We start from the raw sequence: 13,425 nt of genomic DNA on the forward strand, positions 1-13,425 counted from the left end.
GCCTGGCACGGACCATAACCCGAAGGCAGATTGTGGTGTGTGGGTGTTTTTCCACTGAGCTGGGCTACGCTGCAAAAGTTCAAAACTCAAGTACATGTGCATAAGCAACGAGGAGCACAGCTTGCCTCATAAACAACACAGGAAAAGGAGCAACATTGGACGCTTAGCAGCCTCAGAGTGCACAAACACTGGACTGGACAGCGTGAGTGTGCTTTGACTCTCTGCAAATAAATAATTTAAATACACAGACAATCCACATCTGATGCTGCTTGATGTCCACTCTGACAGCAGTTTAAAGTGCAATCTTCATGTTGGGTTAAAATTTAGTTAAGAAGGACACTGACTTATCTGTTTGCATCTCCTTAAAAACTTGAAATCTGCTGATGTCAGTCCATGGATCCTGAAACCAGCCGTGTTACAAATCCTTAGCAGACCCTACCTGCACATGTCTGAGTGTGCAAGGCGTTAATACATAAACTACACAGTTTTGTTTTAAAGCATCACCTCACAAGGTGTTTACTGTAAGATGCATTAGATTACTGTGCTCAAAGAAATGAAGAGAAGATTTTATACAAACATCAAATCTCAATAAACAAAATCATCAACCCTTTGAGGGCTGGATTCATAATCTACAAAAATCAGAATTACTAGCTGAAATTGCTCATCCAGCTTGCATTATACTGTGGCTCAGTTGTGTATGTGGCTGCATTGCAAACCCTGATTCTGATGAGACAGCAGATGGTGTCCCGGGGGACCCCCCCTCCCCTCCAGACCTGGATGCCAGCACCAGTGAGCCTTATTTGGTGACGTCAGTCACTGATTCATAACATCCCAGAGGTTCTTAATTGGATTCAAGTCTGGGAAACGTGTGTCAGTCAGTGGCTTCACTGTCTACATCATCCAGGAATTGAGTAAACTCTGGCAACATGGGCTGGACAGTGTCTTTCACCAGCAGAAGGTCTGACGCTGGGTCTGAGGACATCATCCCAGCGCCTATGAACAGTCACAGCAGTCTGTGTGACCCTCCCAGGAAATCCCTCATCCTCCCCAGTGCAGACATCCTGGATAATGTTTCAGGGGGTGAAACGTTTCATGTGCTCAGTGTGAGCCTGCTCTCCTCTGAAGGGGACGGGTCCAGTTCTGGTGTCTTCGAGCGAATGCCAGCTGAGCTTTGAGGAGAGGTCCGACTAAAACATGCGAGGCCCTCTGAGTGTGTTTGTGACAGCGTGCTCAGATATATGCACGACTAACCTGCTGGAGCTCATGATATAGAGTTTATGAGACTTTCTCCGGCTCTGTCCAGTTCTCCTTGTGTAAGCGCTCATCTTCTAGTATCTCCTCCACACTGTGCTGGGAGGCATAACATATGGATGTGTGATCCTGAAGGATCTGGACTACCTGTGCACCCTGAATGTGCAGCAGGTACTCATAACAAGGACACTAACAAAAAAGCAAGACTGGAGAAAAATCAGTCAAGAAGGATCCAGAGAAAGCAGTGATCTGTTGAACCACCTGTAAAAACCATTTTCTTTTGAGGGTTTTCACCTGCTGTCAATTTCATTTACAACCACCTGGCTAACACCGAGGAGCGCCCCCCCATAAAAGCTCCAACCCAGTACCTTTGGGGCTGTCTTGTGGTGTCATGCAGTCATTCTTCACCAACGGTTTTAAAGTTCTGGTTAAACAGTGCAGTTGTTTTGAAGTCTACTGACATTAAATGTGTTCACATAACTGTTTTGATTACAACTGGATATTATACAAGCCCTTTAAAAAAACAGCTCACCCTTTTCAAACATTCTTAATAGCTAAAATATCTCTATTCACGACAGCCTCTGGCATCAGAGCTAATCATACCGATAAAGCACAAACCACATCAAAGTAAAAGAAAGAGAAAATGAACATGTCAGGTTTTTATAGAGAATTATATTGATACAATGGAGGGTCTGACTGGGTGGATGTGAAGCCAAGTTAATCAGCAGTGACAAAAAAACCAAAACAAAACCAAGAAACTAGCAACACAGCTGCTCATGACTTCCTTCTATCAGCAAGTACAAACCTAAAAATGAGACGCACACTACAATCGTTTCCAGAAGCAACTCTACAGTCGGACAGTTCTGACACTTTCTTTTTCAATATATGGTTTTAAAAAAAGTTTTTAATATACAGAGCTGTAAACAAAAGAGCACGTTTTATTTCTTTGTTTAAAAGTAAATTCACACAATTAACATTACATAAAAAAAATAAAAAAAAAAAAAAAAAGGTAATGGTTAATCTCTTTCAGTTTTTAAAAGTTGACACGGAGGGAGGTTTGATAAGCAACGCCGCTTTTTGGGAGCACTTTTAATAACATGAGTGGGCAAAGGCTTTACAGCATCCGCCCAGTCAGCGTCAAACACAACAACAGAACATGAAACAGACATAAGAGACTATTTACAAGAGCGATCTATTTTTTTTCCTTTGTTTTTCCTCGTTAAAATCATTTCTACTTAATGTGGCTTAACGTCATCACAATGCAGCACAAAGCAACAACCCACAGCTGACGATGCGGATGTATTGATGTAGTGTGCACGTGGAATATGCAAGTGTGTAAAGTCGGTGTAACAGTAGGAGCGTCGGCTTATGAAAAGTTTTAAAAAGTTCAATGTCCATTTATTTTGTTTCGTTCTTGCGTCATTCCTCCGTGACTCTCGAGGAGACGTGCCGTCTTCTTTTGTCCTCTGTTTTTGTTTTAAAGTTTTTTTAGCTCATCTTCTTCGCCCAGCTGCCTTCTTGCGACCCTGAAATGAAAAAGGATGAAAACTGAACAAATAACCAAGCATATAAACTCCTTTAAAATACTTGAGTTGTTTTAAAAGACACTAAAATGGATGTGACAACACTTGACACCTTCGGTGTTGGCTCATCCTCCTCTTCCTCCACTTCTTCCTCCTCCTCCTCTTCATCTTCTTCCTCAGACTCATCCTTAGTGGCAGCTGCCTTCCATCGGCCCCCGCGCCTGTATCCGCGGACAGAACAGGAACAGCTTAGCGTGCACATATTACATTTTGTGCCCTTGGAGGAGCAGTCGCAGTCGCTGATGTGCATTTTTGCAAAAGTGAATCTTACGTTGGCTTCTTGGCCGCCGGCTGAGCCGATTTAGGCGGACGTCCTCTCCTTTTCTGCGGCGTGGACTCTGCAGAGTCAGATCTGTTAAAGGAAGACAAAACAAAACGACTTCCATCAAAAACGAAGCTCGCTGACAGAACTTTGAAGCACATCTCGTGTTTCTGCGTGCGCCGGCTGTTTTCGTACCCCTGTGATCGTCGTGGCGCCCTGGCTTGCCTTCCTCCCCTGGTCTTCACCTCCATGTTTTCACTGCTCCTGTCGTCGTCCTCGTCTTCATCCTCTACTTCCTCCTCACCCCTCTCCTCGTCCTCCTCCTCTTCCTCCTCATCCTCCTCGGGTGGAGGAGCTGCCTTCTTCCGCCCCCTCCTCCCTTTGGCAGGCGTGTCCTGACTGGGCGTAGCAGACTTCGGAGGCCGGCCCCTGCGGCCTTTCTTGGGCGGACTGTTCTGTTCGTCCTCCGGCCGGTTGTCTTCGTCCCACGGGTCCTCAGAGTCAGCCGCTGCGGTGGTGTTGGCAGTTGCCTTCTTACGTCCACGCTTCGGCTTGCTCTCCTGGTCATCGCCGGAGGTTACGCCCCGTTTGCGACCCCGGGGCTTTTCGATATCCTGCACACAAACTCATTGTTCACCATTTCTTTGTTTCACAGTAAAAAAGACTGAAATTCAGTTTTTACAGCAGCACAAAGAAAAGGAAGAAGAAAAATGGTGATGAGAGATAGAGATTTGAGATCTTTGGAGTGGTTTCTCACACGTGACTGGTGAATTGATCTGTAAGCAATAACACACAGAGCCCTTCTGTGACCTTACCGAAGGCTGAAAAATTACATAAGTCGTCTCGATTCCTGAGGTTAACCCTTCTAAAACCCACAAACTCAGTGAGAAACTCATGTGAAATTCATATTTTTGCATAAAAAGATACCATTACTTTTTTCTGTTGTTTGTTTTGAAAGGAAGGATTTCTGAGTCAGATGAAATCATGCATGCAAAGCAATAATGATGGTTTACACAATTTGTACACGTTAATCTAGTCTCGACTTCAATCCAGCTGGTGTTTGCACAGTCGTATCATAAAGCAGAGACACGGGGATTTACGACAGGCAGCACTCTGCCGAATCACGGCAACGCTCCCTTCACTACTTTCCATCAGCTTCAGTATAATCTTTTATCACGGTTTTGCTTATTTGCTTTTGTTTTACTTTAAAAACAAACAAACGAAAGAAACAAACAAAAACCACCCCACACTAGAAAGAATAACTTACAATAGAGTAAGTCTGCACAGCCTCTTTGCTTTTAGATTACAGTCATATCAATTTCAATCAAGGTTGTAACAATAACTACTCCAATACACTTTTTCAACACATATTATTAAACAATACATCCTGTTAAGATCTCATCAGAAATAAAGACGTGATCGCCACATCGACGTTTATCTTCCAATCAGTCTCGCAGCGCCTAAAGGAGATTTACCTTGTCGACACTGTCTGCTCTCTTTAGGCTGATGTCCTCGTTTTCACTGTGATCCATCTCTGTGCTGTCATGCCTGAAAAATAACATCAATCATTACTTGTTACTATTTTAGTTACAAACAAAACAGGGTGCAACAAGTGACACAGTCTCCTGAATTTTCAACATTTGAAAATGATCCATAGACCCTACAATATTAGAATGAAACCCCAACAGTTAGACAAACCCCTATGAGCAAGTGCTTGGCAACAGTGGGAAGGAAAAACTCTCCTTTAACAGGAAAAAGCCTACGGCAGAGCAGCTACGTATGGAAACATCCTACGTGCAAACACGGAGTGCCTGGAGCTAATCCGAGTCTTTTATCAGACCAAAATATTGCTGATACGTTACGTTTTCTGAGTGTGGGAGTCTTGCCGTTATATCTCCTACCTGCTTTTGCTGCGCTGCGGAGAGCCCGGGTTGGACGAGGAGTCGTTACTGGTGGTCTCCATACGAGAAGCTTTACTCTGGAGTTGTTTGCCCGCTGATGACAAGGGCTTGTTTACCGCCCCCAAAACGTTAGCAGACTTGGGCTTAAATAGGAAGGAGAGGCGGTCAGAGTGGAGCAGTGAGCCGGATGTGTGATCAACAAAACTAGTGAGCCCACATTATCATTTAAAAAGCTCGAGCTTACCTTTCCTGGTGTGAAGAATGCCTTCATCTCTGCTGGGAGATAATTTTTTGTGTTGCTGAAGTTCTGAAAGAGAGAAGCAGAGAGAACAGCAGCAATTAAAACAAAGCAGAAACACAAGCAGACGATCTCATTAGACAAAACATGCCTGCTTTTTTGTTTTTTCCCCCTTTTTTGATAATTTCTCTTCAAACAAGGACACGTTTATACAAAACTTAAGGCAGCTACTTTCTCATAACTCTTCGGAAGGATCTGCTAACACTAGCAATGCTGTCGTTTACTCATTTTAACAAAGTGAAAAATGTTTTGGATGCTTTAAACTCTTCAGAGCGCAGAGACCGACCTTGTCTGGTTTGGTAAAGAAGCGTGATGGCAGCACGGGGTCCTTTGGAGACTCCAGGCTGTAGGTGGTGCTCTTCGACATGATAATGTGCATGGCAACGTCACACACTGTGTAGAGTTTCTGCACAAGGAAGAAACAACAAACGCACGTCAGGGCAGCACTGATGACGGCGGCTGAAACACTGGCTGGATATCTACTGTCCATATTAGCTGCACGTTAAATGAGCACCTCATTCGTTTTGGGATCGGTGGCGGCCTGGGCGTCTTTCGTCTGCTTGATGTTTTCCACCATTTTTCTTATGAAGGCGTGGCTGTTGTTCTCATTCTTGGCCATTATAATCTCGAGGACAAACCACAGAGCCCTATCCAGGACAGCAAGTTTGACATTAAAAGGTACAAGTCATGATTAACCATCATAAAAACAGACTAAAACGTGACTGAAACCACAAACGCCAGGTTGGAATATTAAAAACCCATTTAAGAGATCATACACCGCTTACTCTTTAATTTCCTTTAGCTGCTCGATGTCTTGTACTTTGACATAGTCCGGGTCGTGTGCCAGAAGGTGGATGGTGTAGGGCACCACATACTCCGGCAGCAGAGAGAACAGCTTGTCTGTGGGTACACACACAGTGAATATGACACCACCCTCAAATGTCATCCGAAATCATCAGATATCGTTTGGTTTCTTTACCGCTGAGGGCAGCGTGCTGTTTGAGGTACTCGCGGCGTATGTTGACGTTTTTCACCAGGCACTGGCGAGCGTGAGCCCGCCTCTCCTTAACGGGGTCCTTGGCGCACAGAGCGAACACTGCCATGTATTCCAGCGGTAGCCGCAGACGGCACAGGCCCCGGTGAAGCTTCTGGGCAAAACACTGTCGCACCTGGTAGCACTCATCCTATAGCGCAAAGACGAGGACACGGAGAACAGGAAACGCGATGATGAGGAGGATGAAATGGGACAATATCAGGGAGAAGAGGCAGAGGTGGAATAAAGATGAGCTGCACAGAAAAGGACTTTAACTGAAAACGCAGAGCCGGCAAATTAAATATGGCAGTTCTTACATTAATGACGAGCGCGCACAACTGATATTGCTCCAACGTGATGATTTCGTGGTAGCAGGGCTCCTGTGCCAGCTTCAGCAGGGCGCACGCCGCCGCCAGCCGCAGCCTCGACATGTCCGGTTTGCTAGAGAGAAACAAGAGGAAGCAGATTTATTCATTTATCTACAAACGTTCTTACCATCAAAACCCTCAAAGGTCCAGAGCACCCATTAAAAGTGAGCGCTTCACTGAAAATTGCACGACCTTAATCTGAGGACAAAGCTTTCTTTGAGCTGCTCAAGGGCCTGACTAGGTTTGTCTGAGAAGCAGAGTTTATTTATTTTAATTACCCCATCTTGCCCTGTTCTGTTAGGTCTCCATCGCTGTGTAAGATAGCAGTCAGCATCCTCAGGGTGGAGTTGCCCGATTTGCTCTGGTTGTTCTTCACGCCTAGTAACCACCTCACCATCAGCTTGATGCCCTGGATCTGAATGAGGAAGATGAAAGAGTGAAAGATTAAGTGTTTTGCATTAATACATCAAGAGTGTGACAAAGTAATTAGGAGAATTCTGGCTCAGAGTAATCTTCAGATTAAACTACTTAAAAAACAAAAACAGCAGCCAGACGGAGCTTTTGAAGAGACACACAAACGTTCACTGCTGACCTTGGCCATGGTCTCTGGGGACACTTCATCATCGGGAACCCAAAGTTTGGTTGTTTTCTTTCCTGGGATCTACAAATAACACAAACAATTTGAATAATTCACATAAACTGAGACTTTAGGTCAACACAGCTGGGAATATTTATACAGCACATTTAAGCCAAAGTGCAATCAGAAGAAAAACCCCCCACTTATAATAATTAAATGAGTAAAACAAGACTAATTACATCAAAATGAAAAGTAATAAAAAAAGTTACAAATAATAATAGTAAAGGAGAAGCACTAATCTTAGGCTCAAAAGGCTAAAGAGAAGAGGCGTGCTTAAACACTGCAGAACAGTAAGAGGTATACGTGGATGCGTGTGTATACCCTGTCGTTCATGAGCAGATCCTTCACAATGAAGTTGGCGACTAGAGATTTGAGAGGTGCGGCAAACTGTTCTGGGGCCAGCTGGGCCAGGTGACCCAGGGTGGTCAAAGGAGTGATGAGCTGCTCCAGGTTAGCAGTGTCCAGACTTTTATGAAGAGGCTGAAGAAACACAACATGTCACTGACACAGTTTTAGGAGCACATAAAAAAAATAAATTAAAAAATCTCAGGATGGATTTGATGTAAAGTTAATGCAGACGTCACATTGGGGTAAATATTCTGAGCACATCCATGAATGCAGACGGATTCTCTTTGTAACACAAAAAACAGGAAAATCGGCTGAAATAACACAATTAAAGGGTAAAGCACTCCAAACCACATTGGTTTCCCCTCTTAGATTCAGTTGCTTTGAAAGTTCCAGATAATCAGCAGTCACCCAATACTGGCCCAGAGTTCACTCACCGTCTAAAACAACATGTTTTAGGTCTTTTCGCCTTCCTTTTAAATCGAATTTCATTTTGATTGGCTGCCCGTCACAAACAGGATTTAAGCCAGGGATAGGGATATCCTCTCTCATTGACCACATAGATAAAAACCTGGCACCAAAGTGACTGACCTCAAAGATTTGGGCAAAGTGTGTGTCTCTGTTGCTGAACATGGCGTTGATGCAGTGGATGGCATATTTAGCCTGGCGGGGAGGGCCTCTCTTGGCTTTGGCCTGTAGTACCGGCAGTAGAACACTTGGGGGAGCAGACGGGAGAACACCACGAACAACAAAAACACAGCAGAAAGTTGGGTCACAAGTCATGCACAGAGCAGCGTGTCCTAAGTAAGCGTATAAATAATGCATCCCTGCATTCCAGGAGTGTCACTGCACATTACACAGCGCTGCAAGGCAAACAAATCAGCCAAATTTAGCTCATCAAACTCACGATTTGATGTGAGGAAAACTCTCCTCCATCTTGCTGCCTGTATTCTTGAAGATCTGCAGCGCTGCCTCTGCCACCTTCTCGTCATCCATTTTCAAACAGCCCAGCAGAGACTCAAACGTCTCTGCAGAGTGGAATGACACTGGATGTGTGAATGACAGCACCTGCGAGTGATGAAAGGTGAGTCAAACAGCTGCGCAGAGTACAATCAACACCTTTTCACCTTAGAAAGAAAAGAAACAAGCGTGATTGATATTTTAAGCAAACCGTAAAGGGTCGAAAGGATGTGTGTGTGTTTTACTCATTAATTATCTGTTGTGTTTGTGTCACTATAAAAAGGCAGGACTGCAGGAGACATCATCCATCACCGAGTGCTTCTTTTTTCCCCGTCACTCCACAATTTCAACCAACAACAATTTATATATCACTGATTGCTAGACTGCAGGTAGCAATTGACACGACAGCAGCAGAAGTTACTGAGCGACTGCAGAGCCTATAATTGAGATTAATTCTTGCAGGTATTCTATTTTTGTTAAATGGTGCACTCACGCACGATAATGAAAAGGCTTACAACAGAGTATCCATCGTGTCAATCTGCAGATAAACACCACAGGCGTTCGTGTTTATTACCGATCTTTACCTTCAGCAGTTCCAGCCCTGCTCTGATGGCCTCTTCAGTGGGAACACCTTCCTCTTCGTCATCAGCTGTTCCATCTATAGATTTGTTTACCTGTTTTATCAGAGCACTGAGAGATGATGGTAGAGGTTAAATTTCTGCACGCTAGACTCGGATATGGCTGTTGTTTACATTCTTTTTATTTATTGGATGAGCTAAAATTTGCATCCTGACGCACAGTACCTGATGGACTCTGTGTCGATGTGCACAGGAGCAATCCTCTCCAACAGGAACTTCACCATTTCCAGGAATGGATTGCTGGGTTGTTTGGGGCTGCCAAGTTTTTTAGTGATGTCTCTCTGAAAGGACGACAATTAAGAACTTCAATTTATTTATGTAGCACCAAACCACAACAATACGAAGACCCTAACAGAGAGAAAACTCCACCAATCAGATGACCCCCTATGAGCAGGCACTTTGTGGCAACGCTTACAGCACCAGCTCAGGGTTTTATGGCCGTAATATTCTCTGTGCCTTTTCAGTATTTCCAAACCAAAGCCACCTGGAGTGATATTTCACAGCTGGACTAAAATCTAATGCTGCTTTTTTTCTTTTTTTTTCCTTTTTTAAAATGTGGAAATACAAACACAGCAGCATGAACGCCCAACATCTCATATACTCACAGCAGTGAGCATCATCATTTAGTTCACTTAATTGTTGCCAACTTAGCAAATCTGCCGCAGGATTAAGCAACAAGAAAAAATACCAAAAATACTTTCTAGTGAAATACTCTATTGTGCAAGTGTCTCATGCTTCCCCTCATTTCTTTCCATTTTCCAAGAAAAATGGGAAAGAAGCACAGTGATTTATGTGCAAACAAACGTAAATACAGTGTATAAAGCAAAAACAGAGTCTGTGCAGTTCTAACAGGCTTGAAAGTCAATATTTGGTATGACCACCAACTTTAGTTAATCTTCAGGAATACTTCTCCAGACGTCTTGAAGGACATGGCTGCCTTTCGTTCTGTTCTCGGTCAACATGAAAGCACACTGCTTCAATGCTATTGAGGTCAGGGCTCTTGGAAGGTCAATCCTTGACAGATAGTGTTTCATTGTGTGCTTTTCTATCCAGCTATGCTTTTAGTGCACTGGCAGTGTGTTTGTGATCATTGTCATCCTGAAGCTGCTGCCAATCAGATGCTCTCCAGAAGGTACTGCATGCTGGATCAAAATCTGGTGGTACTTTTCTGCATTTGTGCTATTGATTCTCAGTCCAGGTCCTGTATAACTTGGCATACCTGAGCCTTTTCTGTTTCCTTTAAGAATGGCTCTTCCACTGAGACCATTTCTGATGAGGCTTCAGTGAGTAGCAGATGGATCAACTGAAGGTCTCTAGGCATTTCTGAGGTCCTCTGTCAGGGCTTTGATATATTTTCCTCCCCTAATTCTTAAGATGGATCTTTAGGTCTGCCACTTTTTTTTTGGACTCGACTTGTCTAGTTTCCTCAAATTTTAAAGGACACGCTGCACATCATGCTGAGATACGAGTTTTTGGCCAGTAGCTCTTTTCGAATGACCGTCATGTTGCAAAAATACCACGTTGCCAAGACTGTTACCTTTGGCAACGTTCGCAGATTCAACTAACGAAACAGGAAAACGTTTGTTTATGCATCAGGCTGCTACTAACAAAGTGTCTGAGGACGCAACGTAAAATTGTGTCTTTGCTAAGTTGTTTGCGCAGACACAACGCTGGCGCACAGGTGCCTTTTTGTGCTTGAGTGATTCACAGGTCAATGTTTTACAAACAAAAAGAAATCCTCTGTATATGATTAGGTACCATAAATGGATTAAAAATGAGTGAAAGAGCAGCCAACGTCCAAAGAAAAACTTTGAAGGATCTTCAGAAAGCCGGGAGAATTACTGCTCAAGACCGCTACAGTCACACGTCTCAGTCTGTCTTCTGTGTTCGGCGAGACATCAGACAGAGAGACAGAAATTATGGCGGGCAGCCCTAATAACATCCTCCTTACAGCGGAGCAGGGGTGGATTGTTTCAATACATTTCCCCACCGTGACAACGATCGGTCACTAAAACTGTCATGAAACCAAGCTTAAACATTTTAAAACCACCTTTGGAATGTACTCAAGTCGAGTTACTGCTCATTTAAAGGTTATTACAGATTAGATATAATAAAGACAAGGACACTTTGGACTCAAAATACTGACATGTGTATAAAAGTGTTGTCTTATGCACAAAAATTGGAAGATGTGAACTCTATGAACAAATAAGTACATTTACGACTACAGTACCTATATGAAGAATCGGGTCAAATAACACAAAGCTAGTGGAGGGATGAAAGTATTTCGCTTAAAGGAAACCACATCGTTATCTCAAAGGAACTCAACACTCACCACACAGACTTCAGCTTGCTTGCAAGAGCACGCGGGGCTGACCAAGGTTTCTAACTGATCTCTGATTCGCTCATCATCATCCAAGACCTGAGCCAGCTTCTTCACAAAGTCCTGAGCCTTGCCAGGGTCTGGCAGGTTCCCTGTTCACAGAGAAATTTCAGCATGTCACAGTGAAATCGATGTGAAATCAGGGTGAGAAGGTCACCCTGCGATCACTTTTGTTCATTTTTCCTGTTTGAAAGGACGTGCTGAATTCAGAGAGATGCCTTACTTGTGATCACCATGACTTTGGCAAACACAGCCTTGTTGGATGCTTCAGACTGAAAACAAACAAACACACAGTTACAGAAAAACCTTTTAGAGACAAGTATAGTGCAGTTATTACAGTCTGTGGTGTGCGTTAGTTACCTTGGGTTTTTTGATCAGGTCCAGCAGGTCTTTGACATGGTGTCTCAACAGATTCTGGCACTTCCACATCTCATTCAAAGCTCTGCAGGTGAAAGAAGCAAGGGACACAATGATGTGTTTGCCAGGCCTCCTTTAATACACATGTTGTTGCATAACAATTAAAAACTGACTTACTTAACAGCATTTGTGTCCAGGGTGGCATACAGGTAGTACAGACACTTCATTCTTTCAGTGGTTTCCAGGTTGTGAGGAACCATGTACTGGGCAAAAACCCGCTCCACCAGCAACCTGTACGTACAGAGGGCACATTTTATGGAGAAAATTAAATTAATAATAATAAAATAATAAAAATGTTTGGGTGCGAGTGGTTAGTAATAGTTAATAGATCCTAGCCGGTACAGAAAGCAGCAGCTGAACCTTTAACTAAAACCAGAAGAGCGATATGACATCACTGAGCATCTCTACACAGGTTACTGATTTGATTTAGTACTCTTACTAATGGCTCCTGGGAGCTTTACTTTACTGCAGACATTACTTCATTACTTATTTAAATTAGCCCATTAGCCTGTGGGCAGCCAGAAACCCTCAACAAAACCCTGCTGGCAGCTCCTGGGTCTAAATTCAAGTCTAGACGGGACTGCGCCTTTAACGTCAGGGCACCTCGGCTCTCGAAGGGCCTGCATTCAGAGCTCAGACCCAAACTGCCATCAGCACATCGACTGATCCTCTAAATACTCTCTTTCACTCTTGCTTCTATCCTTCTGTAACAAATCACCTCTGAATCTCCACCCACTCCACCCTGCCTGGACTAGGGATGGGTATCGAAAACCGGTTCTTGTTGAGAACCGGTTCCCACTGTTTCAACTCCTTGGAATTGTTTGGCATTTTTGCAAACGATTCACTTATTGATTCCAGTCGCCCCGAATGACGTCACCACGTTGCGGAGCGTCATTTACCTGGCAGGAAACACGGCGCCTACGCGGCTCAAACGCTCAAAAGTTTGGTTATACTTTACGAGAACGGATGACAACAGGGCAACTTGCAATACTTGCAAAGTAGATATTTCATTTAAGGGAGGAAACACTACGAATATGCAAAAGCATTTGCTCACAAAACACGTGATGACCTTAAATGAATGTCGTGTTTTTAATTCCACTCCGGACTCGTGAATCTCAACCCAGCAGCAGCGTTAACGTTTGCACGTCCTCTCCCCTTAATACGGCAGGTAAATAATCAACTAACAGTGCATATTATGTTAGCGCGATCTGCCTCATTACAAAACCTGCCATTACTGTGCGTTTAGGTGACCATGATGAGAGAGACAGACAGAGTCTGGCTCAGATGCTGGCAGTTCTCGCTGCAGTCTACCGGTAGCGTCTCCTTTCAGGCCAGGATAGACGAATGTCACC

The 13,425-nt window shown here is 43.8% G+C and overlaps 1 protein-coding gene across 1 annotated transcript in view; it reads right to left on the minus strand.

Annotated features, from left to right (window-relative positions):
• Positions 1–1,909: 1,909 nt before the first annotated feature.
• Positions 1,910–13,425, minus strand: part of pds5b (PDS5 cohesin associated factor B) — a 35,223-nt gene continuing 23,707 nt past the window's right edge. Inside the window, exons 13-35 of the mRNA XM_085364545.1 lie at positions 12,191–12,304; positions 12,017–12,098; positions 11,880–11,928; positions 11,609–11,748; positions 9,442–9,557; positions 9,223–9,328; positions 8,586–8,746; positions 8,270–8,393; positions 7,655–7,813; positions 7,289–7,357; positions 6,975–7,111; positions 6,646–6,769; positions 6,275–6,479; positions 6,081–6,195; positions 5,810–5,942; positions 5,582–5,701; positions 5,242–5,304; positions 4,998–5,140; positions 4,572–4,644; positions 3,292–3,710; positions 3,106–3,186; positions 2,887–2,995; positions 1,910–2,777 (exon numbers count right to left, since the gene is read on the minus strand). Coding sequence (XP_085220671.1) covers positions 2,745–2,777; positions 2,887–2,995; positions 3,106–3,186; positions 3,292–3,710; positions 4,572–4,644; positions 4,998–5,140; positions 5,242–5,304; positions 5,582–5,701; positions 5,810–5,942; positions 6,081–6,195; positions 6,275–6,479; positions 6,646–6,769; positions 6,975–7,111; positions 7,289–7,357; positions 7,655–7,813; positions 8,270–8,393; positions 8,586–8,746; positions 9,223–9,328; positions 9,442–9,557; positions 11,609–11,748; positions 11,880–11,928; positions 12,017–12,098; positions 12,191–12,304 — 2,875 coding nt within the window. The 3' untranslated portion in view covers positions 1,910–2,744. The remainder of the gene's footprint in view (positions 2,778–2,886; positions 2,996–3,105; positions 3,187–3,291; positions 3,711–4,571; positions 4,645–4,997; positions 5,141–5,241; positions 5,305–5,581; positions 5,702–5,809; positions 5,943–6,080; positions 6,196–6,274; positions 6,480–6,645; positions 6,770–6,974; positions 7,112–7,288; positions 7,358–7,654; positions 7,814–8,269; positions 8,394–8,585; positions 8,747–9,222; positions 9,329–9,441; positions 9,558–11,608; positions 11,749–11,879; positions 11,929–12,016; positions 12,099–12,190; positions 12,305–13,425) is intronic.

The sequence above is a fragment of the Diplotaxodon limnothrissa genome, linkage group LG10 (assembly GCF_057381915.1).
Source record: "Diplotaxodon limnothrissa isolate DT_005_m linkage group LG10, D_limnothrissa_male_GT1.1, whole genome shotgun sequence".
In the NCBI taxonomy this organism is placed as follows: domain Eukaryota; kingdom Metazoa; phylum Chordata; class Actinopteri; order Cichliformes; family Cichlidae; genus Diplotaxodon; species Diplotaxodon limnothrissa.